This window comes from Sphaeramia orbicularis, chromosome 20, assembly GCF_902148855.1.
Source record: "Sphaeramia orbicularis chromosome 20, fSphaOr1.1, whole genome shotgun sequence".
Lineage (NCBI taxonomy): Eukaryota > Metazoa > Chordata > Actinopteri > Kurtiformes > Apogonidae > Sphaeramia > Sphaeramia orbicularis.
Window position 1 is genome coordinate 7,501,421 of NC_043976.1, and position 27,866 is coordinate 7,529,286.

General features: G+C 36.9%; 1 protein-coding gene across 1 annotated transcript; it reads right to left on the reverse strand.

Annotated features, from left to right (window-relative positions):
• Nucleotides 1-130: 130 nt before the first annotated feature.
• cul2 (cullin 2) lies at nt 131-23,725 on the reverse strand. Its single transcript, XM_030123559.1, has 21 exons — nt 23,641-23,725; nt 22,141-22,273; nt 21,768-21,870; nt 21,566-21,660; nt 19,708-19,813; nt 19,499-19,581; nt 18,654-18,750; nt 18,407-18,517; nt 14,255-14,417; nt 14,017-14,141; nt 13,151-13,258; nt 12,919-12,978; nt 12,702-12,830; nt 12,469-12,555; nt 12,132-12,284; nt 8,915-8,992; nt 8,758-8,824; nt 4,523-4,725; nt 4,140-4,241; nt 3,933-4,049; nt 131-922 (listed from the first exon to the last, which is right to left on the reverse strand). Exons 2-21 carry the CDS (start codon nt 22,257-22,259, stop codon nt 791-793), a joined length of 2,238 nt encoding a protein of 745 aa, XP_029979419.1. The 5' UTR covers nt 22,260-22,273; nt 23,641-23,725; the 3' UTR covers nt 131-790.
• Between the last annotated feature and the right edge of the window lie 4,141 nt (nt 23,726-27,866).

Below are 27,866 nucleotides of genomic sequence, written 5' to 3' on the forward strand. Positions count from 1 at the left end.
TTTACTTGTAGTCTAATCCACAGAGGAATCTCTTTTTTGTTGAGATTCCCAAGTGTGTGCAAAAAACCCAAGTGCATGTGATAGTTCTGTTAACCAGACCTTGAATTAAATACGGACACACACACAAATGTTTACATAAAACCCTTCAGTGTTTTTTATTTATTTATTTGACAAGCAGCAGGATCATGTTTGTCACCTCATTTTTTCTTTACATTTGAAAGTAGATACAATAGTCAGTATACCAGTTTTATTACAATATTTTTTCCTAACTGCAGTACATTTAACAAAGAAAGAAAAATGAACACACAACAACTGCAAACGTGAGAAAAGAAAGCATGTTTTTTTTAATGTGTAGCCACCAATGTGTCATTGATGTCACAACTAATTCTTTCTCGCTTTTTTAAAATCCTTTATTTTCGGTCTACTAGTATGTTTATCAGTTCTTTCCTTTCGCACGGCTATAGGCATTTTCTTTTTGTCTTTTGACGCACAGGTGCGTGGCACTGGTGATGTTGTAAACAGCTTAAAATCAGAAGGTGGCTGGGGCGGGGAGGGAGCTTGTATGGGTGGTGGGTGTCAGCTGGCTGTCTGATGCAACGCGGTGACTGCTCTTGTTTTCAAAGATGGGAGGCACCAGTCCTGCTTGAAGTCACCGCACAGGATCACAACAGACAGGGACAGTCCAGAACCTAAATGGATGAACGAGTCTGTTTGTTTTACGCTTTAAACCTGCATCTGCCGTTGAGTTGCACAGGCGAGTGTTGGTGTGGAGGCGCTCCAAGACGAGGCTCTATGCAACGTAGCTGTACTCGTCCGCCGATGTCTGGCTTCTCTCGATGTACTGCTTGTCGATGAGCACCTCAATGCACTTCTTTATCATGCTGATACTGGGGTTGAACCTGGCTTTGGACTGATTGATGACCTACATACAGGAACGGTTGAAAAAAAGCAGTAGAGTTAATACAATGTTACACAGGGAGGGAATGAGGACATCAGCTACTAATGCAGAAACATTTTACATATCATCACCTTCCTAAAATAACTGCCTAACTCTTTTGTTGTTTTTTGTTAGATTTTTCAAGAAGCACAAAAAAACGTAACCAGAAACTGAGTATTTGATGATTTAGGCAAAAAAGTCAGTCAACATGAAGGTAACAATATTCAGATTATAATATATCATTCCCTTCATTAACCCATAAGGACCCAGTGTGAATTTTGTGGCAGTTCCCAAATGAATTTTTCTCTCTATGTAACCTTTCCTAAGTGATTTATCACCATTTATTATGATATTATCCTCTGAATTTAGATTTTTTTTCCAGTGAAAATCATCTATTTTCCAGTGTTTGATTGATTATGTAGATATTTATAAAAGCTCTGTGTAGAGTCAAAGGTATTGTATCAAATCCAAAAAAAAAAAAGAAAATTACTTTTTCAGTAAAATATAGCATTAACTGGACATAAACCAAGTGTCTCCATCCACTGTCACTGATCCAACTCCATGGGTTTTACTGGTGAATCGGTGTTGTAGAAGATGACGATGTTTCTATGTTCACTACGGAGCCTCTGAACGTCCAAATGGGTCATATCTGACGACCATGAAAAGATGAAAAACTGCATTTTGCGCCAGCTATTTACATGTATTGACAGGATTAGTGGATCAACAGTTTAGATCAGTAGATGCTTTTGATCAAAGGTGGCTGTTTGGGTCTTTATGGGTTAATCAAAAACAATGAAGATTATGCAATATCATATCAAATGTGCTTCTTATCAGAGACATAGTGACCAGAGGTTTGGTCTGTGTATGTCTTGGTCACTGGATTGTCTGTGACAGAGATTAAGGTATTAAAAGCAAATTTAAAACATTAAAATTAGGTGATTATTTGATTTTTGTTTCATAAAAATACAAAAATAAAAACGTCAAATACAAGGCATTTTTCCATTCCATTAACAAAAAGTGATGGGGTGAATATTTTAAAAAATGGTTTGATACGCTCTTTCTGTTTTGTAGAATACAAAATACATTATTCTGAGATTGAATTTGGTCATTTACCAAACAAGAGCACCCAGTCAAATTCTGTGTAAAGAACCACAGCCATCAGGGTATGACGTATGCCCCTAGCCCCCATAATACTGAATGGTGGTACATTACTGATGTTAGCTTAGATTCTAACAGTTTCTCAAGTTGTTGAAAAGAAAAATATTAAATGTTTTTTCTAATTCAGCTCCAGAAATGAACCAGGACAGATGGAAGACAAACTAACTAACCACCACTCCATAATATTAACTCAAAAACACGATACTTTCAATTGAAAACTGCACTAAGTTTGGTTAAAAAAAATTGAATGGTTTTCCAGTTATTTTTGGAACACAATGACCCACCTGTGTTTCCATAGAGGTCTGAGGAGCTGTCAGAGGTATACTATATGCCTCCTACAAATCACAACTTAAACATCGGATGAAGGAAAACCAAGCCTGTGACCATCAGTAGATTGTCCTCACAGTGTTGTTTTGTGTGTTTTTATGATGTTTTGTCTTATGTTAGTTGTCTTTCTTGTCACCTGCCTAGGAACTAGAGATGGAAATTAGCACTGTCGCTACAATCTGGCATATTTACAGCTGCTATTGCTATAGATGTTCCTTAATATGCGCTGTCCCTAATAAATAAGTGAATAAAATAAATAAAATAAAATAAATAGAGGTAACTTTAGTACAGTCCCATCATTACAGGACAGTCAAAAAAGATGTATATCAACACTGAATCAACAGGTAGTTTTATATTTAGCAGTTCTGTATGCAAATTTAAAGTTACTGCAGATATGGGCTTCGCAATTTGGTGAAAACATTATATTGTGAATATTATGCTGATATTAGATCTCCTAAATCTACAACTTTAAATTGCAGTTACATAATTGCAGGGGCTGAAAGGATTCCATTAACTGTGCAGACCTATAGCGAATATACCAGGGATGACATCAGGATTTCAAGAGGGTGTGGGATTTCATGAACATTATTTACTAATGCATGTTCGTTAAAAAAAAAGCAAAGGAAAATAACATCAACTAATGGCAATGGTTGAAAAAACAAAATCTTTCTCCCTTTCTTCTCATTAGCCTAATTTTTGTGGAGTCTGCACAAAAACTAATAATAACTTTTACTGTTCAGTTTTTGCTCAATCCAGTGGAAAAATAAACCTTTTCAGCAAACTTTGATGTGTCTTTTTCATACACACACAGAATCCGAGATATCAGAATGAGAAAAACAGGGTTTTTGCCACTTCTGTGTTCTAATACGTCTTAGTCAGATGACTCAGACTGGTGACTGCTTGCTCATAAATTCAGTTTTTTTATTTGGTTTTATCACTTTTTCTTGAGTTGATAAAAAAAAAAAAAAAAATCTATTTCCCCTTGGGGATCAATAAAGTTAATCTATACCTGTATCCATAGTTTATTTATTTCCTTATTTGTTGAAGAAATAGAAATTATGAGTCAACTATACTGTAGTTTAAAGACAAAAATCAAATAATCACTCTTTTTCTTTCTTATTCAATGACCCATACCAGCTCAGACGTGTTATAGTTCTGATGAAGGTGACCGACGTGTTCCAACAAGGTCCCAAAAGCAGAGGAGGTCACGCCTGACATGTCTCTATTATGGCAATCTTAGCTCACAGCCAGAGAACTCCCCACTTACACACAGTGTAATCCCTCCTTTATATAGATTCAAGCATTCAGCACATGCTCAATTTACTGTGACCTTCTTTTACCCAGACCCCAGCCTACTTATCCTCCTCATATTACTCCTAAAATCCCTTGGACTCTAAGAACCATGTTGTTAAAGGAGCTCTCTTCCTGTTTGTGTTCATCAATCTCAAAGAAAAAAAAAAAAAACATTTGTCCCCACTGAATGTGTTGAAATGAGACGTCTCCTACTCACCTCCTGGATGAGGGCGTTGTGTCGCAGCACTTTGCGTGCCTTCATGATTCTCACTATAGCAGCTTGTAAATACATTTTGCGGTCCTCGTCTACAGCGCTCCTTGTCTGCTCCATTTCCTGAGGCGGGGTAGGACAGTCATAGAGTGAGTGTTGCTCCTTAAACACCTTGTGAGGTCACAGAGAGGACGGACAAGCATCAGGTCTTACCTGTGGTGTGTCTTTCTGCATTGATGTTGTGATCTTGAACTTTGTCCTTTTACTGGTAAAACTCATATTTAGTGAAAACGTGGACTCGGCCTCAATCTCCTCCTGACCAAAGAAAACATAGATTGTTGAATTATAGAACAGAATAGAATAGAATAGATCTTTATTGTCATTGTCACAGGAACAATGAAAAGTCCTTTAGCAGCTCTGTCCTGTTTAGCAGCAAAAATAATTAGTGCGAAAAGGACTGTATAAACAATATCACACAAAATACTGAAAAATGTAAGCAGCATACAAAAGCTTAAATATTACACATGGAATATAAGGTTACTGTTATTAGTTGGGACTGCTTTTTTCTTTCTACATCTCCACATGAAAGTTCAAACCTTTTGTGAGTCATGGTTGAGCATCTTGACGTCCAGCAGCGACTTGATGGTCTTCTGTAGCTCCTTCTCGTTCATCTGCGTGCCGTCCTGCAGCTCCTTATAGCTCACCGTTTGGCTGTTGTTGAAGGCCAACAGCACCGCCATTTGGTAGGTGGTCACCATAGCAACGTAGGGCTTGGACAGGTAGTTCATCTTCACTTCACCTGTTTTGCAGAAAAAAGACATGAGGACATGGATGAAGGTCGACATCAATGTTAGATTCAGTTAAATGTAACAAGACTTCAAATCAGATGCTCCTATTTACATGTCAGTAATTCAATATGGGACTAACTGTATATAGCTATAGAAAAATTTAAATGTAGTTATCCTCCTTTAGTATATTACCTTTAATTTTGTGCGCTCTGTACTTATTCTATTGAATGTGTTTCCCCTGATCATATTTGAGCTGAATCCACATGTAGCAAATGTAAGTAAAAGTTGTGAAGGTAGTTTGTTGTATGGACAAAGCAACAGCTAATGCGGGAATATTGAGCCACTGATAAAAAGCTTAATATTCATGTCACTTCTGGGACCTTGAAATATTCAGTGTGGTTTTTAACCACAAGTGACGTAATTGAGATAGAGCTCTTCTTATCCACTAACGCTCCTGAGTAATGTAATAAATCAATATGGCTATTAAGTGTTTAAAATATTCACCATGTAGAACAGCTACAGTACATACTGTATATTATAAAAGCTTTACAGTACAACGCCCTTCTTTAGGAGTTTGACACTTCTCTGTCGTCTTGCTGACCATTTGTCTAGTAAAGGGATGTCTGTTTCAACATATCAGAGTTGAGCCGAAGCTTGCATTCAGTGCTTGCAAGTGCAATACGTGGTCACATGACCACAAACTCCGTGAATCTGTCAGCAATTATGTGTTCATGCAAAAAATACTCAGTGTATTTGCTCTAATTCTAAAGCATGGGTGTCAAACTCATTTTAGTTAAAGGGCCAGACACAGGCCAATTTGATCTCCAGTGGGCCAGACCAGTAAAATAATAACATAATAACCTACAAATAATGACAACAGCAAATTGTGTCTTTGATTTAGTACAAAAAAAAAGTAAAATCGCTGTATGAAAATGTTGAACAAAAAAAGTGAATAATCTGAACAGCCATGACCAACCTGAGATTTCTTAAGAAAAACAGGCACAGTTTTAACAATATTCATTTTATCATTTCCACATGTGCATAACTTATAGATCACAGTGGATCTACAAAGACACAAAACATTTGGTAACAAGCATCTGGAACTGAAAAATTTAGCATTTAACTTTATGATCAATACAACTTGTCAACACTCAGCAGCACCCACGACAGTATTTGTCTTCTGTGCATTTTTGGACTTTGCATATTCATATTCCTGTGGGCCAGCTTGGACCCTTTGGAGAGCTGATTTTGGCCCACAGGCCATATGTTTGACACCTCTGTTCTAAAGTGACAATATTCCAGACAAGCTGTTCATATGTCTAATGAAAATGAATATTCCACTATAATTCCAATTTACATATGGGTGAGGAAACTCAATGAAAGTAATTTTTTCTTATAGTCAGTTTAGATCAGTGACATGCAGTCAGAGGAGGCAGGGGAGGCAGAGCCTCCCTTGTCAATCTTGAAAAGAAAAAAAACTTGACTATAAAATATAATAAATGTTGATAGTTGTCAGCTGGTATGTCCTATAAACTCATTTTCCGTTCGAATCCAATATTGTTATTATTATTATTTATTTTATTTTTTTTGTGTCAATTAGAATAGCAGAATTTCCGCATGCTCCGTTCAAATACAGGGAGGAGATGTGTTGTGAGGCAGCGCTGTGCTGTGCCTCCCGGAGAACTGTCTACTCCCCTCATGAACTCTGCTGGTACCCGATGAAAATATTGTGTCGCTGTCCCTCTGTATATCACAGTTAAAATGCTTTCAAACACTCTGATTATATGCTCTATCCTTCCATAATCTGCATAACGTATGGAATGTATTTCTGTCATGTGTTTAGGCTCGCAGATTAATCATAAAACCGCAGTGAAAAAGTCACTAGGGGAGGCAAACAGTACCCCTGCCTCATGATAGATGGCGCCTGTGAGTCCACAGATTCATGCGCTTATAATCTTCGTTCTTTTTTATACACTTTAATTCACCAGGATCGGCGCATGGATTTCATGTACAAATAAAGGTAAGATCATAAACCTTTTTTATTTTTAGTTTGAAATGGCTCTTTTTGAAGGTTTCCTGTTGAGTTCCTGCCAGTCTACCTATGCTGACTTGATGCAGAGCCCATATACCCAGGCCATTCCTTTTGCTCACTCTCTCTATTCCAGTTTCTCTGGCCACCATATATTTGTAGATCTGGCTCTGAAAGAGTCAGTGCCTCCCCAGCCATGAACCCCACTGCACGTCACTGGTTTAGATATGATGGCCCCTATTTTTAACTCACATTTTAGTACTTTGTTTTAATTGCTTGTTTTACTGTATATTTTATTGTGTTTTTATCTAGTTTTTATATGTATTGTTTTTTAAGTTTTAAATCATGTTTATTGATTTTATTTTATCCTGTGGTTGATGTCATACAGCACTTTGGTAAACTGCAGTTATTTTTAAATACGCTACATAAATATGACTTGACTTTTTAAAAGTCTTTGACAAGTGGCAGATGTTCCACACAAGCTCTCTCTTTCATTCCTTCCAACATTGTCTTGGATTTTTCAACATTTGATCATGTTCAAAAACCTGTTGATATCCTCTTTCAAAATGTGTAAAAGTAAATGTGGGTCAATATATTATTGAGGTCCTTTTGAAGTCCATGGGATATATCTTGCATACATCTTTATTAAAATAATAAAAAAGGAAACAATATTTTTTATGTTCATTATGATCAAGTCTTTTAAAAATTCCATAATTATTTTATTATGGAAACAATCACTTATTAATAAATTATTAATAAATAATTAATAAATGACTAGATATACTAAAATGTCAACTAAATAACTATCCAAATTGAATAACAACCACCTTCTAATTAGCTAAACAATACTAAAATGAGCTTATTCAGAAATTGTTTTGATTGTGTTCTTTTTAATAAGCTGAGATAATCATGACAGATATTGCTATTTTGGCAATATATCAAATTTTATATGGAAAACAACAAATTGTATTTGTGTCTGAGAAATCACTTTCAACTAAGCTACCTATTACAAAAATACCTCTAAAGGAAGTATGTTAATTCCAAATCACATGACCTGCTCCACATGATGTCATTTCCTCCTGAAGAAAACACTGGCATGTTCTTCCTCCTCTTTCTTAGTTATTTAATATAAAGTAGTGTGTGTCAAGTGTGTATTTGTCGCACTCTTATGTCAACAGTGTTACTACAATATCTTTATAAATAACTTTCAATTTCAATTTTACTCAATTGTATATATGATATTTAGAAGAATCTTTCTGTAAAAATGCCATGTGGTATTAAGCTGATGTTGATTTTAGGCTTGAAAACAGCAAAAATATCAACTATACCTGTCAACTATGTTACCCTGTAAAGGTAACTCAAAAAGTCCCTCAATTATATAAGGACTCATGTGTTTCTATTCAATGTGGACTTTTCTTTGTATCTTTACCAGAGAAGATCTTTGTCTCTACTTCAGCGAATGAGTTGCATATTCTTAATAGTGCTGTATACATATTAATACTACTACTACTACTACTAATAATAATAATAACAATAATAGTAATAATAAAAATATGAGCAGATCCCGCATATCTTGGTAAATGGCCCATTGGGAGAAAGAATATCTTAATAGATTATGTTGCTTACAGAACACCTGTCAGATTCAAAATAGTGTCATTTTCACGGTAATAGTTGTACATAATAGTGTGGATGTAAATGTCATAACAGTAAAACCAAAGCTGTACATTTGCACAATATAACATTACATTAAAGCTGTTTCAACAGTATATTTCATAAGGTATACCATATTAGTCTATTTAATATGCTATTAATGATTTTATGTATTTATTTCCCTTATTTCTCACCATACATTTTTATCCCCCACACAACTACACATAATTGTATATTTTTTTCTAATGATGTGACAGAGACTTGATGCATTTCCACCTCTAAATTTAAGGTTCAGACAGATGTATCTTTGTCTAATAACTCATTTTTAAACTTTTGTGTGTCTGATTGTGCAAATTTGTTTTACCTGTGCAGAGATAGTGCAGCCAGGTCAACTTCCTCCCACTGAAGTGCTGATTATAGAACAACTCGAACTGTGAGGAAAGGTGACACCACAGGTTACTTCATTCTGTCCTACTTCCATTAGTAGGAACCGCTGTCATTTTTTGATGGCGAAAACTCACCATCTGCACGCTCTTCTCTAGTTCTTGAGGGATGGCGAATGTGGAGGAGGGGACATGTGTGAGGGGCCAGGCTCCAGCCTTCAAATACATGGGAAAAATCACAGTTACTTGTAGCTACTTTACTGTACATAATGATTTCAAAATAAAAATAATGACATTGGCAGGGAAAGAAAGATTATAAAATACCATCTGTTGACAAAGAGTGAATTGTGCCTCACAGGTGATTTACAGAAGATTTGTGTCACTAAATAAATACACAATGAGAGGTGTACTTTTACTGCACTTTACATTGAATCTAGTATAAAAGCAATGAACATACAGTCTATTTGATTACCTGAAGAGAGAAGAAAAACAAACAAGCTACCCGTTACCTCTGCTGCATTTTTTGCCTCATTTAGTATTTAAAATGTGTACATCTTTTCATAAAATTACATTGCGATTTGTTAGAAATAGCTGCTTTACCTGTTTAAGACAATATAATAAGGCAATGTGGAATGGCTGTAAAAATATTCAATAGCCACCATTCATACAAAAATTCACTCTTGTCATATTTTATAGATAAAACCGGATGATCTCCTGAGAAACACTTCTTAAACCCATAATACCATCAGATCCAGAGGTTATAAAATACAATGAAGCATCTGAATAAGAGGTGTGAAAATTTCACGATTCTAAGATGCATCAAGGTGTGGGCTTTTGCATGGGTGCAGTAAATGGATAATCAAGAGTCTACAGCACTCACAAAACTTATACCACACCAACATTCATTACTGACTTTTCATAAAATAAATTTGTAAAGTTACATTGCTTTGTAACATCCTCTTGAATTGAACTGTGGATTAACTTAAGATATTATGAGCGACATGGTAAAATTATGCCATTTTACTATTGAGGAATTAAGAATTTTTCACAGACAGTAATGGACAGACAGTAGCTGTTTTGAAGCTCTTTTCTTTAAGATGGATGTTCAGTGTCAGATATACATCGCTGCAAAAACAGTCTTAGCGGAATCAAAGTAAGAACGGATCAGTTTCTGTCAGTGTAGTAAACACATAGACTTTGTAACTTATTGCCCATCTATTACGATTAACATGTCTACTCATCTCGTTGAGCTGTGGTCAGTTTCTCCATTGCAGCTGTTGTTCTCCTGGTTTCAGAGGTCGTGTGTTTAGTGTTTGGTTCAGTTTTGAACATTTGTGTGCATGTACATGTGTGTATAATGTAAAATGGAATTTGTGTTACTTTCACTTTCATCCACGTGAATTGTAATTGTAACTGATTTATATAATTACCAACATGTTTAAGTTAGACTCCATACTCCACAATATTGTTAGTTCATCCTAAGACCATGGCAACACAAAATAGACTATAGCAGTATGCCGTAGTCTGTCATAAATGGGAACCAGTGTAACAGAATGTAGTTTGTAACATTTGTTTCATGAAGTGACATGGCCTTTCTTAGAGCTGCTATGTGGAAACAATTTTTCTCAGTTCCAGCTCTAATCAAGATGCACTGTGTGCAGATGGATTTGAGTTTTGTTTTGTCATGGTTACAAACACTGATGCAGGGAAATGCTGCCGTTCATTACAGACTGTTGTAGTCTGATTGCTGTAAAACCCATTCTTAATAAGAGGGAGTTAAGATTGATCTATTTAAAAGCTGTGTACACTACCTGATGTAAAAGTAAATGTGCAGTATTATAGGAAACTGAGAATGGGATTTTCATTTCTTCGGTGTATTTTCTACATTATGCTGGGACCTTACCTGCAGTCACAGGTAGGAACGATTGATCGTTATTGTTATTATCATATAAGGAACAAAGACAAAGACCAGTATATGAAACAGAATCAGAAACAACCATGATCAAAGATGATACCGTGTCACATTGGGTAAAACCTAGGTTATAGGAGCCCCTATGACATAATCAGATCATATAAAAGCCCACAACAAAAGATCCTCCTCTCTCAGCTGCACGAAAAGCAGCTGATCTCTCCAGCTCCTTCATGGAAGGTTCCCTATTGTTGTAGCCGAGGCCAACAATGTAGCCCTTGTGCCCCTTCCAGAGCCTCCTCTTTTGGACCTTTTCTCTGTGACAGAGATATGAGTGCCTGCCTGAGATTAACACTCAGTAAAATAAAGCAGGACCCTCATCTCTCCTTCCACGGTCTTGGTCACACTAATTGGACATAGATACAGTATGACTAAGTACAGGATCCTGTTTAACTCTACTATTGTACATCTGTTGGTTTGATTTGGTTTTGCAGCATAACCAACAAACATCACCTCTGACCTTGCACCTTTAACACAGACAGACAGACAGATGCACGCACACACACACACACACACACACACACACACACACACACACACACACACACACACACACACACCTATCTTGGATCCCCCATCTTATTTGTAGTTTAATTTTGTCTGTTTCCATAGACAGGTGATCGCAGCCAGCATTTCTGTACCTGCTTTCATACCTCCACACACCCATGTATATACTCTACTATTAATTAGATTGTGTATTTTTATGTTCATATATATTTTCAATTTACTCTATCATCTATTTTTAAGTTGTACTGTATCCTCTGAACTTTAACTCCTTCACCTTTTACTTGCTACTGATATTTATTTTGGTTGTGATGAAGTTGATCATTAATAAGTTGCAAATTAATAGAACACTTTGGGAGACTAGCTGTTCCCTTCAAGGTGTTATCTGAAGGTGGACTCAATGTAAAGCCTATTATTAAATGTAATTATTATTTGACTAATACTGATACACAAATACTGACAAACATAGCACCCACTCCCCAACAATTATATATGATGTTTTCTTTAATGCTTATTTGGAAATTATGGTGAAGCTTCTAAGTAAAACGTGAAATACTATCAAATAATATGATATGTACCGAGTATGCAATTCAAAATGTAATAACACCTCTGCCTTTCCATATGGTCAGTTCATTTAGACTATCTACATATTATGGTAAGTACAGTGATCTGGATTTGAAATGACCCATATCGGGAAATGAGATTTTGGTCATATCTTACCCATGTAAGATATGCCTGGACTGGGCACACAGCCTTAATGATTAGGTTCATGCATATCATAAAACAATACAGCTGTGATCAGAGTATGAGTGACTTCAATTCCATGACCTTCTTTACATTTTCATGACAAAACAAAACCAGACTCCTATGGGTGGCACATACCTGTAATACATAGATCTGGAAGCTGATGCCCAGGTCCACCACCGTCTCCTGTGTCTTGATGAAATTGTTGAACTTGTTGTTGAGGTCTGCACTTACACTCATATCTGTGTACATTCTGTGGAGTTTGCTTGTGAACTCATAGCCACAGGCTTGCTGTAAGATTAATGTAGAGAGCGCAGAATATTTTAAGAGTCATAAAATCGTAGACTGTTTTAAGAGCTGGTCTTTTTGATAAGTGCTTTATGGCTTAATTTCACATTCAATTGAAATTAGCACACTTATCAGATTAGGTAATAGTGGTGTCAGCCTATTTTCTAATGCTCAGCTTGGCATTTACCTTTAGTTTGTTGATCATGGCTTCTTCTGAATCCATTGACAATGATAAACCATGTATTAACCTCTTTGCTAGCATTCTAGCATAAAACTGAAAATCAGAGAGAAAACACACTGGTGAGTGGACAAAATGTGGTGCTCTTTCTTCTGGTCGTCATCAAGGTTTAAAAAGTTCCACCAAGGTAATGTCTGAGAAGATTTCAGCTTATATTTAAGGAAATTAAAAACTGTGTTCACCTTTTGAAAGATGTCCTTGTCATCTATGTACTTAAACACTGTGATGAAGCTGGTCAGCTTGTCCTCCACCTCGTTCTCCGTCATTCCCTTTGCAGACTTCTTCAGCAGATTGTCACAGTATTTTGCAAGCTGGACAAGAGCAACAGGAGGGACAGGACCCGGTCAAGACACTGTGTATATCAAGTTTGTTTATGTTTATAAGTGTGTGTGTACTCACCAGCTCGGGGGCTTTACAGACGGACTTGGGCTCCCTGTAGTTCACCACAGATGTCAAAGCCTGTGAGAGAAATAAACATATTACAATGTTAAAAACAAAAACAAGTTGTCAAATTGTACTTTATGGAACACGATGTGAAGTTACAGAACAGGGAAACAACCTCTGATCTGTTGTTAAGTTGCTGTTAAGTGTGATCAGTGAAGCACTGGCCATAGAGTGCAGGGTTTATTACCTTATCGAGTGCACTCATGAAGTGCTGATCCCCATTTAAAACTGTGTTAATGAGCTGAACAAATTTACTGTGAACCTCCAGCACCGACTCCACAAACTGGGTTGGCATCTAGGAGCATCAAGGGAGATACAAAACTGCATTAGTACAGGAATTCCTTGTAACTAAGTTTAGCAAACAGAGGTCACATTTGTTCACAGTCCAGTCGATGCACTGGGCCACAAAAGACTAATGGCCCTTTTCCACTCCATGGTGTCAGCTTGGCTCGGCTCGACTCAACTCGACTCTAGATGATTTGGTACAGTGCCGTCGCTTTTCCACTGCAATTGGTATCACCTCAGCGCGAATGAGATGGGTTTGGTCAGTGGAGTTGAAACTGTCGTGACATCGTTTATAGGCGACATAAGTTTCACTCAGTATAGTAAACAGTAACGACAATGGATGACATCGAGGTGATGCTGTACTTGTTGCTTGGTATGTGGCTTTTTGTCACAGAAAAGGTGAAATGAGAGAGCCAGAAACGGATAAAAGCGGCGGGACCAAACCCGCTTGAAAAGCAAAAAAAAAAAAGAAAAGAAAAAAGGCATAAAAATACTGTAATTCAACCAAACCCAAAACAAAAGTTATATCCCAATGCAAGATCATTTCAGCTGGAAACGTTTGATAATAAGAACATATAATAAAGCTGTAAAATCCTGTTAATTTTAGGTGTTACCAGAACACATCGTGATAAGAAGAACCAATATAAGTCAACAGGAGAGAGTAAATGCACTTTAAAGAATCTCCACCAATGCTGTCTCCTCAAAGATGGGCATCTTGAGAATCTGTGCACAAGCACAAACATGCATGCAGAGTAGGGTAATACTAACATTTTCCTGAGAGAGGTTACTGGTGCCTCTGAGGCCCTCGTTGTGGATATGGACCTGTAGCTCCTGGATCATGTGAGGCAGCCCATTGGACACGGCCCGCAACAGGGTGTACATGTTGGCCATGTCTAAACAAAACACCATAACAGAGAGATTCATATCTATTCCTCACTTTGCGTGTATATATGTCATGCTCTATATCTTTTCAACTGCACAAGGTAAAATACGGGTAAAGTCTGACCATCTCTCTTCTCCTGCCGGATTATGTTCTGGCATTCCCCGTGCAGGAACTGCAGATGATCTGCCACCATCCTCTGCTGGCATTCATGGATGACTTTGGCGTAGGAGCTGGGGTGCAAGTATTTCCGACATCTCACTTCTTCATCTTTCAACCGCCCCAAAACCTGCATAAAAGGAAGAATGGGAAGAGAAAAATAGTAAAGTCAAGTTTGTTACTCAAATAAGATCTTATAATGATCTTATAAAGCACATTTTACACTGCACGGAACTTCAGTAAAACATTGGTTTTTGGTTTTCTTACTCATGTGTCTTTTGAAAATCAGAACTAGGGTGGGGCAACAAAACAATGGTGATAGTTATTGTGATATAATTTTCATATTTTATCACAGTATAATTATAAATTATTCTAAGATGATCATTTGCCTTGCAGTAGATATGATCATCAAATTATAATTTTACAACCATGATGACTTTTCCTATGATGTTCTCAGCTACTGGTTAGTGTTCGTTGAGAGAAGAAGTTGATTATTGATCAGTGAAGAATGTAAAGAATCTGTTATTTTATTGTCTTCATGGAGAATACTAAGCTGATCTTTCAACCCTTAAAAATCCTCTAAGCACTGTTGTCTTTTGTTGGAATCCTTTGTGTTGCTTTGTTGAACGTATCAGCATTGTGTCACTGTCAGCTGTCTTCTAGGCCTCATAACTTCAGTACCTGTTATTTTATCAAATCCACTGTACACATGTAACCTTTTTGACATAAACTGATTTGCATATTACTTCCCTACCATGTGAGTTTAGGTATAAATGTATGATGTACCATTTCTGTGGTTCATCTTCCATGACAACAGACCATGTTGTGTGTGGTTCTGTGGAGAAGCTCGGCCATCCGTCCATCCATCCATCCATCCATCCATCCATCTTTATGTAGCGCCACATCATAACAAAAGTTATCTCATGACACTCTACATTTAGAGCTGGTCTAAACCAGACTCCTATGCTGCATTCCAGAGTGCTGGGAGGTAGAATATATCTCACTTGGAGTTAACTACATCCCACCTCAAAGTATTCCAGGTGATCCATGTTGAACATAAACAATAAATATGGAGATCGCAGAACTAAACTCATATTTGCTTTGATACTGAAGAAGCATTTTGACTGTCGACAGTACAGTGTTCTCATATACACAAACGAGATGGAAGAAGTGAAATGACATATGAGCTAATTCTACATGTGAAGGTTTATTTCGCTGCAAACTTGCACACTGTGCGCCACCATTGTTGTGTTAACGTCACGTTGTAGTTCGTGGTGCAGTCGGGGTATTTCTATCTGCCCCCACTTTGCAACAAGGACCTAAGGTTTGGACAGGCATTCCGATGCATTTTACCGAGTTGGACATCAGAAACTTCCCATCTCCCAGCACTCTGAAATGCAGCATTGAAACACACACACCAACAGAATCCTCTAGTAGCAAACACTTGGTGACAGTGGCCGGGAAAAACTTCCTTTTAACAGGCAGAAACCTCAACCAGACCCTGGCTCTTGGAGGATGGTTGTTTGCCTTGACCAGTTGGGGTTAAAGAGAGAGGGATAGAGGAAGCTCATCATACTGGTATAAAACAATTAACACAGTCTGATAATAATCCAAAAACACTGTGGCGAGCAGCATCTCAACTAACCATGTTGGTAATGATGTAAATTTATCTTTGGGCAAACTTGGTGCGTGCCGTTGGTGTTCTAATGCATGGTAATACAAATGAAACTAGCCAAACCAACCAGCTAAAATTTATAATATATACCTGTGGGTGTGTGCGTGCGTGCGCGCACACGCAAATGTACACTGAACAAGACCTTGAACCAACAGCCTCTGAGACAATGAGAGGTGGAGCTACAATGGAGAAAACAACCTAATTCAATAGATGAGCTGAGTATAAATGTGACACTAACATTACTGTTGTTTGTTGTTTATCTGCCCACTAATTAATCTGCTAACTGATTAATAATTGTGGGAAAACATCCCTGGTAACACTAATACTATTCATCTTTTGAAATATTTAAATATTTCCTCAGACAAGTCTAGCGTCAGATAATCAGCAAGTAAGTTATAAAGCCAACAGATCTCTGTGTGTGTTTGTGTTCATTACAGTAACAGAAACTGGTGGTCGCTTCCTTTGATTCCATTTAGATTCTCATTAATTCTCCAAATGTCCATTTCTTATGGGGTGAAAAGTAACTTAAAAGCTGATAACTTGGTGGAGCAAAGGATGAATTTGACAGAACAGTACATCCATGAGATGAAGCAGTGCCTCAAAGCAGTGCATACAGGCAGAAGTGAAAGTTGATCACCATGGTAACAGGGACGCTCTGTGGCTGTCACAGCATAAGACCTCAAAATGAAAGGTATTAATTTAACATATATGATTAATACCATACCAAAAAAACAGGTTTCAAACATGCTCTGGTCCCTCTGCTAATACAGACATATAGTACGATTCTGTCAGAAAACATTGTACCGTAACCTTACTGTCTCTGTCAGAGAATACAGGGTTTTTTTAAGATGAATGTGTCTTTTTTCATGTCAAACTTGAGTACTTAATATGAAGAAGATCAATTTCCCATCAAACTGTCTAACAATAAATGTGCATTTTTCCAGCCAATTACCTTTCGCTCACAGTTCATATCATTAATGAAGACTACAGTGAAAAAAATCAATTCTGTTGACTGAAATTAAAACATAGCTTTCAAAAACATGAAAACCAAAGCTAACCTACAGCGAACAATGCAAAACCAATTAAAATGACACACAATGGTGCCTTTTTCAACTTATATAAATCAAGATAGCCTTTATAGTAATTGAAAAATCAAAATGAAACTAAAACTGAATAAAATAATGCTTTTGGCAGCAAGCAAAAAGACTATCACTAGAAAATGGTTAAAGCCTGAAGCACCCACAACCGAAGAATGGATTGATATCGTACAGAACATTTATATTCTGGTGAAGTTGACATTTTGTTTTAAGGGTCAAAGGGAATCTTTTTTCACTATTTGGTCAAAATGGACAAACTATGTTAAATCTGTAATTGATGTGAATTGAATACATCAGTCATGCGACAACATTTATATGATATCCATTTTGGTTTAGGTTAATGCAAATATACACATCTTATTGTGTCTTAATGTGTTGAGGAAGAAGCGGAGCAAGCCTTCTCCTCCCAGCCACTTTTTTTTTTAATTTAAATTTTTTATTTGTTCTATATTCTGCTAAAAAACTTGAATTAGCATCTTCGTTCAATTGGATGTGTGGCTACTGAAATGTACCTGAAAAGGAAGTTTTGTATGACCTGCTTTTCTAAATAAACTAAGAATGGGAAAAAAAAGAATAAAAATGTAACATCAACTAGACACTTCCTCAAAATAAAACTAAAACCACTTATTCTAATTAAAACAAAACTGAAATTAGAAACCAAAATGAAAACTTGAATAAAAAATCTGCACATTATCAGTTTTCAATCCACTGCAATTCACAGAAAGATTGCGTAGGATGAAAAAGATGAAAGGCTACCTCCAGACAGCTGTGAAATGGGTCAGATAAGCCACTGTGTCTGGGCCTGTTCAGACAGGAGGAGTCTGTACTGTTCTATGCTCTAGTATTCAACCCGGTACTACTTGTATTTCCCATCAATCTTCATATTAACTTGGCAGGACGGTGACAGATTAAAAAAAAAAAAAAAAAAAAAGGTTCAGCAAATAGCCCTAATGCCCACTAAAGCTTGAAGGCTGATCCTGTTTACAGGCCTGAGGGATAAATCTATCAGAGAAATCTGATTATTGCCTGAAAGAATAAATGAGACAGAGACAGCAAAGGAGAGAGAGAGACAGAGAGAGATACAGGAGGCTGCCTCAAGGTTTGTGATCTTGTAAAGTTAATGGTCAAACTAACACTCAAACTAAAGCTCTTATGTCACCAGCCTGACACAACATGACACACACACTCACAGCCCTGGGAGAATGCAAACAGATTAACACACATTGACCTCGACAGCAGCACACAGCGTTTGGCATCAGAAACCCTACACTGAATAGAGGGTTAGAAGCAGCTCACAGTCTCACATGACATCCTGAACATATAGGACATACATTATCTGAGTCCTACCTTCTCCATATACTGTGAGCAGTTGGATTCTTGCAGCAGATTGGAGGCTTCCTGTTTGTAATACTCTCCCGTTTTTATCAGAAATGGCCCCTCGAAAATTTCCTGATAAAACTGCAACACAGGAAGGAGATGTGACCCCCTTAAGATTTAATCTACATAAACATACGCAAACCCACAGGACGTATGTAAAGTATGAGGTGGACGATGCAGAACAGTCATTTCATTGGTTAAATTATCGCTGCCTTACCTTTAGTGGAAACTTCTTCTTGTACTGTTCAACATGAACAAAGGAGTTGATAACCCCGTGGATTACCTTTTGGTTGGGGTTCTCACCACACCGATCACTGGAGGACAGAGTAGGCAAGTGTTAAGGCACATCCATGTAAGGAACTGTAGAGCAGTGACATTATTAGCCTTCTGACAACGCTTAAAGTGTTCAGGAGATTAAATTGGTGCTAGGTGAGCTTTTGATCTTATAATGTGGATGAGTTTAAGTTGTCATATAATCAGCTTTTCATATGTGCAGATTGAATCATTAAATAAATAAATATAACAATAACACCTCTCTACAATCTCTCCTACTCTGCTAATATTAACTTCAAATGGGACTGGCAAATTAACTTATTTTACATGAATGTTGCATGACTCCAGAGGTAGAATACACAAGTCTGATTATAGTGAGTCTATTGGTACTATAAGTATTAAACTAGTGTACTTTAACTTACCTACATCACAGCTATTGCAGGTATGGAGTGCAGTTAGGATAATCTTGACCTAGTGTTTACTTAAACATTACACAGATTTGTTTTGATTCTCTTAGCAAGTGTTCTAGAATACTGGTCAAAAAGGATGCAAAAAAAAAAGTATTGCACAAAAGCTTAAGCCATTCCAGACACTCAGGGAAAACCTTGTTGTCCAAACCCTCATATGGCTGGAACTAGTGTGTATTATAAGAGGTGAGAAAAATTGTGATCCAGATTATGGATTGCGATTCTAGTTCAGAAGATTGTTATATGACCTTTTGTCAACATTGCCCACCCCTAGTGTAAAAACTGCAGCGCAGACAAACCAAACACTATATGAGAAACTGACTTTTTAATTTCGTTCAACAACATCCGGATCAGGACAGCCTGAAGCGGCTCGATCATTAGCCTCCTCCACATGTCCAATGCCAACTGCAAACAGATCAAATGACACATAAGAATATTTTACAAAGTCCTGGAGCGGAGTATTAAAGACATATGGTGATAATTCGACTGAATCATACTTAATTTGTGCAAGATCATATTTAAAGCCATTACCTCTCCAATCTCCATGAGTGGCTCATTCATGTCCACTCCCCCATAGCCATACTGTAGGTCTGCTTCTGTTAGTTTGTTCTTCTTGATGAACTGAGTATTGAGATACCTAAAAAGTACACAGTCAACAGTGGTCAATGGTCTTTGTAAAGAGATTAAGTAGATGTTAAAACAGATGGTGTTGAATGTGTTGTGTGTGCAGGAACACCAAAACCAAAACACTGCTGCTGCCAAGAAGCTACCTTTGCACTCATGGAGGCTGGATGAGACGGTGTTCCCTAACACCTGCGTAATCACTCCGTGGTTATTTAGTATCAGATAAGCCAGTGAAAGATGAAACTTTCCAATGTTCTTGGCCAATTACAAAAATGCTAATAAATATATCCTCTTTAGGACTTTTAGACTTTGTAAACATGATATTCAAAGAAGGAAATCAATGGATATGAATACTCAGTTTTGGCCCACAGGCCATATGTTTGACCCCCTTCAAAAATAATACCGGACTACTGGACATAGCAGATGCAGAGGCTTAAATGTGTCATGACGGTGAGCAGCAATGACAAGTTCAGAAAATGGATGGATGGATCTACACTTCTCTGGGTCTGCCGACTCTGAAAGTAGGGCAGCTGTATTAGATGGGATGGTAGCTGTGTACCTGTCAACTTGAAAATTCAACAAAAAAATCTATTCATGCAGCTTTGAGGCCTAAGATCTTGTCTACATTCCTAGTGTCTTCATTGGGACAGGAACCCCCCCCCCACAGAGATATTGTAGAATTTTAATATCAGTTTCCATGCAACACTGCCAATCATTCATATGACAGTACTCGGAGGGTGAGGGGCAATTACTAAAAATGTGTTTCCAAACAACTCGGATGTGTTTCAACATTTATGGGAAGTGAGGAGTAAATCAACAGAATGACAGCTTCCAGACAGAATAACATTTACATATTTGGTAGTTGTAATCAAACCTATCGAGGTTGGATGAGTCAGACTGTGCAGATACAGTCTATCTCTGTTAGCACTAGAGCAGTAACGCTGAACAATACCTATGATATATTCAAGCTTTTGCTGGCAGGAGACAGTAGCATAAAGCTTCATAGAATTACTAATATTTCAACTAATGTTGAGTAGTCATGAAACTGAACAGGCTGTGGCAGCATTCGACAGGATGCAAAAATGTATGTGTACATAGAGATCAGCTCAGGAAAACAAATGACTCTCTGCTATATAAAGAACTGAAAAACACTATGTCATTGCTAAAGCCAAGAGCCTCTGTTTCTCTATAGCTGACTCTGACATAATAAATTACAAAGGCATATGCATGAACTGGCAGTCTGGTGGGGAGTACACATAAAAATAGATCTGAAAAACCTGTCCAAGGGAGTATTGATTTAGAACAAATCAAGATGTGCCAAATGCCTGCTGGCACCTCACAGTACACTTTTCAGGGTATTATCTTAAATGTAGAAAAACAGGAATATTGTGGCTCGTGACAGAATCAGTAGACTCTCCATCTACAGACCAGAACAGACACAGCCAACTTTTAATAAGGAGCTCTGACAAAGACATCTCCTTATGAATGCAAATGTACACCATAGTGATTACATACAACAGCCAGCTGACCACCGTCATACACAACATGCTTAATTTATGGAAATAATCTTATCTTATATATAAAATACAAATACAGTAAGGCTTTGTTTTTCTAGTTCATCAGTTTGTTGTATTTTGCTTGTGAAAAAATAATGTATAAACAGAAAAAAATGGAGAGAACAGTAAAGGCTGCAGTAGCCTAGTGGCTCACTATTATCAAATAAAGTCCCAGTGCATTAAGTCTGAACAAATGTAGTTAATGTTACCTGTACAAGCAGTCCATGTAGTCAGCTCCTTTGCTGTATTCCTCCCAGTATCTGTGGTACATCACTAAAACCTTCTCCTCTGACTCCAGAACTTTCTACAGTAAACACACATTCATTACATGTATTACAGTAAGTTAATACAGTTATAACATTCCCCACTTTTACCTTTACCAACTTCTGGAGATGCTTTGTGAATCATTACCTTGTACAACTGCCGAACATGGTTCTCAAGAAACACTTTAGTCTCTGTGTATAATCTCTCACCCAAGGGCTCTGGGTACGCAACACACAAGGCATAAATGTCACTGGTATCTGAGTTTAGGAAATCCAATAGTCATTAAAATAAATATATGGAGCAGTTGATAAATGTGTATATTATATACACAATAGCCTGCACTGAAAAAGAAAATACTTGCATGATGTATAACACATTGCATTTAGCAAATACCTAAACATCAATATTCAAGACATCAATTCATTTACTACTCTTACCTACTGTGTATAAACATGGCACAAATATTGATCTACATTTTCATAAATTAGATGCATTTTTTCATCAAGTTGGTGTAGGATACGAGAACCGATCATTCCAAGTGGCTCTCTCCACATAGTCGAGCATCACAACAGCCTTGATTGTCGTTAGTAGCTTGTTCCATGTTTCGTCAAAATCCACCACCCGTGGCTTTAAAGACATTGTACTCCTCGAGCCTAACAGAAAGGACAAGGAAACAAATCAGTTTAGGAAAAAATAAAAAAATAAAAAAATAATAATAAAAAAAAAAAAGTAAGTTATTTGTGTGTGTGTATATATATATATATATATATATATATATATATATATATATATACACACACACACATATATATATATATATGTATACACACACACATATATATGTATATACATATATATATATATATACACATATATATATATATATATATATATATATACATATATATATATATATACATATATATATATATATACATACATATATATATATATATATATATATATATATATACATATGAAGTTGTTTGCCACTTTCATTGAATTTCATAACTGTACATACTATACTGTCCAATGTACCTATCCATTTGCACATCCTGTGTTTAAGGGTATTAACTATTTTTAACATATATATAACTGAATTAAAAACGCTTTCCAAGTAAATCCTCAGCACATTTCATACAGCAAATTGTACACTGAGAAAGATAATCTGATGTTATGTGGACATGACATTAATTAGAATGCAACTATAAAATCTGATCCAGTGTTATAAATTCTTGGTAGACCATTCACCAAATTTTGTGCATACGACACAATATACGTGCGCTGCTGGGAAAATTCGGGGCAAAAGAAACATAAACAGAAGCTGTTCGTGTTTATTCACCTGCTAACTGTATTGTAGTATCAACAGATGACATAAACACAGTGATTAAGTTGGTGGGGATGATACTAGCGTTTTAGACACTGAAACCTTTGGTGTAATCACTAAGTATCAATAATAAAATACCTGAGCTATTTATCGGGCGAGAATGGAGAATACAATAATAGACAAACTTTAATATCACAGATTACCTGTAAGTAAGAGATACCAGGGCCTGTGATGTTTCTCGTCATTCATACCAGTTGCCTTCACGTCAGAGAAAACATTGCAACATCATCATGGAATTCTTCTTACTAGCCACTTCACATTAACCGATATCCAGTTCACGAAGAAACCCTTTCGGTTACTTAATAAGCAGTCTCCTAGCAGGCATTAGAAATACTGCTATGTTAAGGTTACCAGCTAGCCGAATGCCAATCCCAAAATAGGATGGCTAGCTAATACGCTAACTAGCATCTAGCTAACATGCTACTTCTTCCTGCTCAAGTCCCAGCAGTTTTGCGGCATCAGCTAGCAGTTCGAACGCTACTAGGAAGCTAACGATAGCTCAACTGTCGTTAGCAAATGGACATCTACTATGCAATTTCACCATAATTGGACTGACAGCACGGCAAAACATGGCTCTGAGATTAAACAAAACACATTACTGAGATCAACCGTAGGGTTCGTGTTTGTACGTACCTCTGTCCGCTATACAGTTATTATAAAACTCAAGTTTCTCCGCTGTTACAGGCTTGATTTGTCTCACTCACAGGTCTTCCCTACCTCTTGGATTATACCATTCTAGTTCATAGGGTTGTATGGTGATATAATGCAGATTAGTCCTTAAGCTTGTTCACTTTTTACCTTCGTAGTATATATACGTGAAATATTAGATTGAAAACACCATGTTGTGCACTAATACACAATGGTAGCGTAAAAACTATACTCACTTATATTCAAAGGATGTCAACACTCACCAATGGTATCGCCTAAAACTACGGAAACCGCTTAGGGATAAATACTTAAAATACAACTATGATAAACTGAAATTAATATTTAATTTTTCCTTTGCTAAATATTTTTGGGTAAGACTACACGCCTAGCGTAGATTAAAGTTATGGGTGTCAGCATAACTTGCAGTAATTCAACAAGTAGCATCATGCATTTTAAAAAGTGTTTGTTGTCAGAAACAATTCAGCAACGATTCCCATAAATGACAAAGGGTGACACTGACAGCTTGAGTCACTGCAAAAAACAAGAGAACTGAAAATAAGCACTTGTATTTATAGGCTAAGACCACCATTCTGTGGCGATCTGCGGTACTTTTTATTTACAGATATTAAACTGGGAAGCACAGTGGCAACAAAAAACATTCAGAATCTTAAAAAAATCTTAACTTTTCTTTAGGCAAGTCTATAAACACAAACAGGGTCGCTCACAGCAATGTGATGATGAAATATGAATTCAGGTTTTAGTGGAAAATAAGTTTTTAAGGTATGTTTGACCCTGAGAATGTTCTTGTAGCTCAAATTCTGATGTGAGTACAGCACCGTTAAAAGTCTTAAAGCTAACTGTTCACCAGCAAGCTAATGATGGGCATACAACAGTTACAGGTAAATATGAGCTAAAAGCTATAACATTAAAAGTAGTTTGTTTTATTATAGTTATGCTCATGTACATTTAGACCAAAATAAGCCTAATCAGCATTGAAATCCTGAATAAAGTGTAACATAATGTCACACCTGCTAGCAAATGCTGACTTTGTGGTTGTGGCTGAATTTTTTGTATTAGTTAGCAGTTACAAAAAAAAGACGGATTTTGTTTACCACTTGTTAATATTATTGACAATATTGATAATGTTGATTATTGATAATACTTGGACAGTAATTAGGAGTTGTTTTACCTTGTTTAACACAGTAATTCAGAGTACAGAAAGTAGTGTCAAACTGACCTAACATTTTTTATAAGTTCATGTTTGCACTGTAGATTAAAGTGATGTTTGTCTCTAAACACTAAGGAGAAATCAGCTTGAACAGCAGTGTCAGCTCTTAGGAACACAGGTCGAGTGAAGAGTGAAGTAATGATGGAAGAGAAATTTCTGCCAACTGAACCAGTGCCCTTCATTTCAATAGTTGTTCATCAGACAAGCGACAACCATTACAGTAAGCATGTTTTCAAGAATGTACTGTACACATATTATCAGGACCTGCTCACTCACTGTCATCACATTTGTTTTGTTTTCTGTTCTGTGTACCAGTATCAGGTACCCCAACAGATAATTCTTTAACTCTTACTGCCATTAGTAGTAATAAAAGAAGTGACAGATTAACATACAAACCCACTGCTTAGTTGCTTCAGGTGTGAAATAACATAAAGCAGGATTCATCAACCCTTGACATTTAAACTGAAGATAATATTAAAAGTACCATATCCCTTGCTTGTTAAGTACTTTTTAGTTTATGCTTCTGTTAAAAAGACTTGGATCATTACCATCATACTATAAGTCACCTGAGTAAGTGTTTTTTAAGGTCTATATATGACCATGCCATGACAATAAAGGCATTTTAACCCTTTCATGCATGAACTGTGAGACCTTGAGTCAAGATTTATTTTTTGAGTGTTTTTATTCCTCCTTAGCCATGAAAAAAACAATGTGATCGAGTCTTTTTTTTCTAAGGAGTTACAAAAATATCCATGCATTTAATTTTTGATGTAAAGAAACGTGTTTAAAACCCAATATCAGAAAGTGATATGAAAACAATGAAATAAAAACATTTTTAATGCTGCTAATCTGATGTCTTCTCACATTTTAACATATTCTAATGCTAGTAATTCCTCACTTCATGGAGATAATATGCAAAAAAAAAGCTTTTTGTCTAACAAATAACAATTGATTTACTTTCAAACATGTCACTGCAGATCAGGTTTATCAAGAACAGCACAGTTACAGTAATGGTCTGAATGTCAGTGTATGGGATGATGCATAAGTGTTCACTGTGTTGGCTGATATAGAACTAAAACAACAAAACCCATTAATATACTAGAAGCACTCGGAGAGCGCAGACCTCCGCCAAGGCTGATCAGTGGGCCCCCCCGTGGGCCCCCCCACCCCCGATCACCCCCAAAATTTAATCATTTCTTCCTTATCCCATTTCCAACAAACCCTGAAAATTTCATCAAAATCTGTCCATAACTTTTTGAGTTATGTTGCACACTAACGGACAGACAAACAAACAGACAGACAAACAAACCCTGGCAAAAACATAACCTCCTTGGCGGAGGTAATTATGAAAGAGCTGCAGCATCTGAAACTGACCACAATGAACATTTGACAGATAAACAGTCCCACAGTGCTTCAGTTTCAGCTTCAGTTTGTCATGTCTGTTATGGATTGGGATTGGCTCTGTCAACTCACCATATATTTACCTCCACCAAGGAGGTTATGTTTTTGCCAGGGTTTGTTTGTCTGTCTGTTTGTTTGTCTGTCCGTTAGTGTGCAACGTAACTCAAAAAGTTATGGACAGATTTTGATGAAATTTTCAGGGTTTGTTGGAAATGGGATAAGGAAGAAATGATTAACTTTTGGGGGTGATCCGGAAGAAATCCTGGATTCTGGATCACTTTGAAATTTTCGTTAACATTGTGGTAAATGGGGCCAAAATTTTCGTTTCCCAATATCTCGCTTAATTATTGACCAAAACTCATGAAATTTAACTCAGGAATTGACAATGGGGTCCTCTATCACATTTCAAAGGCTGATCCGGATCTGATCCAGAAGGCGGATTTTATTTTAAACTAGAAGCACTCGGAGAGCGCAGACCTCCGCCAAGGCTGATCAGTGGCCCCCCCCGTGGGCCCCCCCCACCCCCGATCACCACCAAAATTTAATCATTTCTTCCTTATCCCATTTCCAACAAACCCTGAAAATTTCATCTAAATCTGTCCATAATTTTTTGAGTTATGTTGCACACTAACGGACAGACAAACTAACAAACAAACAAACAAACAAACAAACAAACAAACAAACAACAGACAGACAGACAAACCCTGGCAAAAACATAACCTCCTTGGCGGAGGTAACAAGAGAACAGCTGGAGAATAACTGTCCACTGTAGTGACCTATGCATGAAAGGGTAAATGCATTTTAATGCTTAAAGTGCCTTGGAGTTTTCTTGTTTCCTGTTTGTCATCTACTTTATAAATTCCTTTTCCCTTTTTCCTAGAAGCATTCCTTCCCATGATTTTTTTAAGTTTTTTTTTTTTTTTTTTTTTTTTTTAAATCATTTACCTTGTCTTTTATTTAAGTGAATTTTTAGTTCCTGTGTAATCAGGAACAGAATCTCCAACCTATGGCCATACCCAGTGCGCAAGTATTCATGCATTCAACTTGGCTGAGGGTATTGTCATCAGTTGGTCATCCGTCCATCCATCTGACCATCCATTTGACTTTAAGACTGCCCAAAAACTTTGCCATGCACTGAGAAGTCAGGCCACTGGGTGCAGTAGTGCACATGATAAGTCAGGCCGATGGTTTTCAAGTGCGTGCACGTTATGTTTTCTCTTATCGAATGAATAAGAGAAATTTAATAGAATGTTGTATGAGGCCCAATGTTTCATACTAAGACCGATTTGTTCAAGCAAAACAAAATATGAATATCCTTGAAAGAAAACCATTGCATTATTGCCAAAAATCTCAACCAGGCTGTGTAAATAATTCCTTACTGTACTGGGTTTTTTTTTTCATAATGAATCAAGTGGATACATACCAGATGATGTTCAGTTTATGCTTAAGGGTCCGATCAAGTGAAAGTGAACATCAACATGAAAAAGTAAATTTACACACATCATTTATCAAGTGGGCTCATTTTTTAGCTAAAGATGTTATGGAATGTTATGTTATGGAACTGTTATTCTTTTTAAAATAC

Coding starts and splice junctions, on each gene's coding strand:
- cul2 (XM_030123559.1), bottom strand. CDS start 22,259: ATGTCTTTAAAGCCACGGGTGGTGGATTTTGACGAAACATGGAACAAG. Junction 21,871..22,140: donor ACTTGGAATGATCGGTTCTC/GTATCCTACACC, acceptor CTCAGATACCAG/TGACATTTATGCCTTGTGTG. Junction 14,142..14,254: donor CCGGCAGGAGAAGAGAGATG/GTCAGACTTTAC, acceptor TGTTTTGTTTAG/ACATGGCCAACATGTACACC.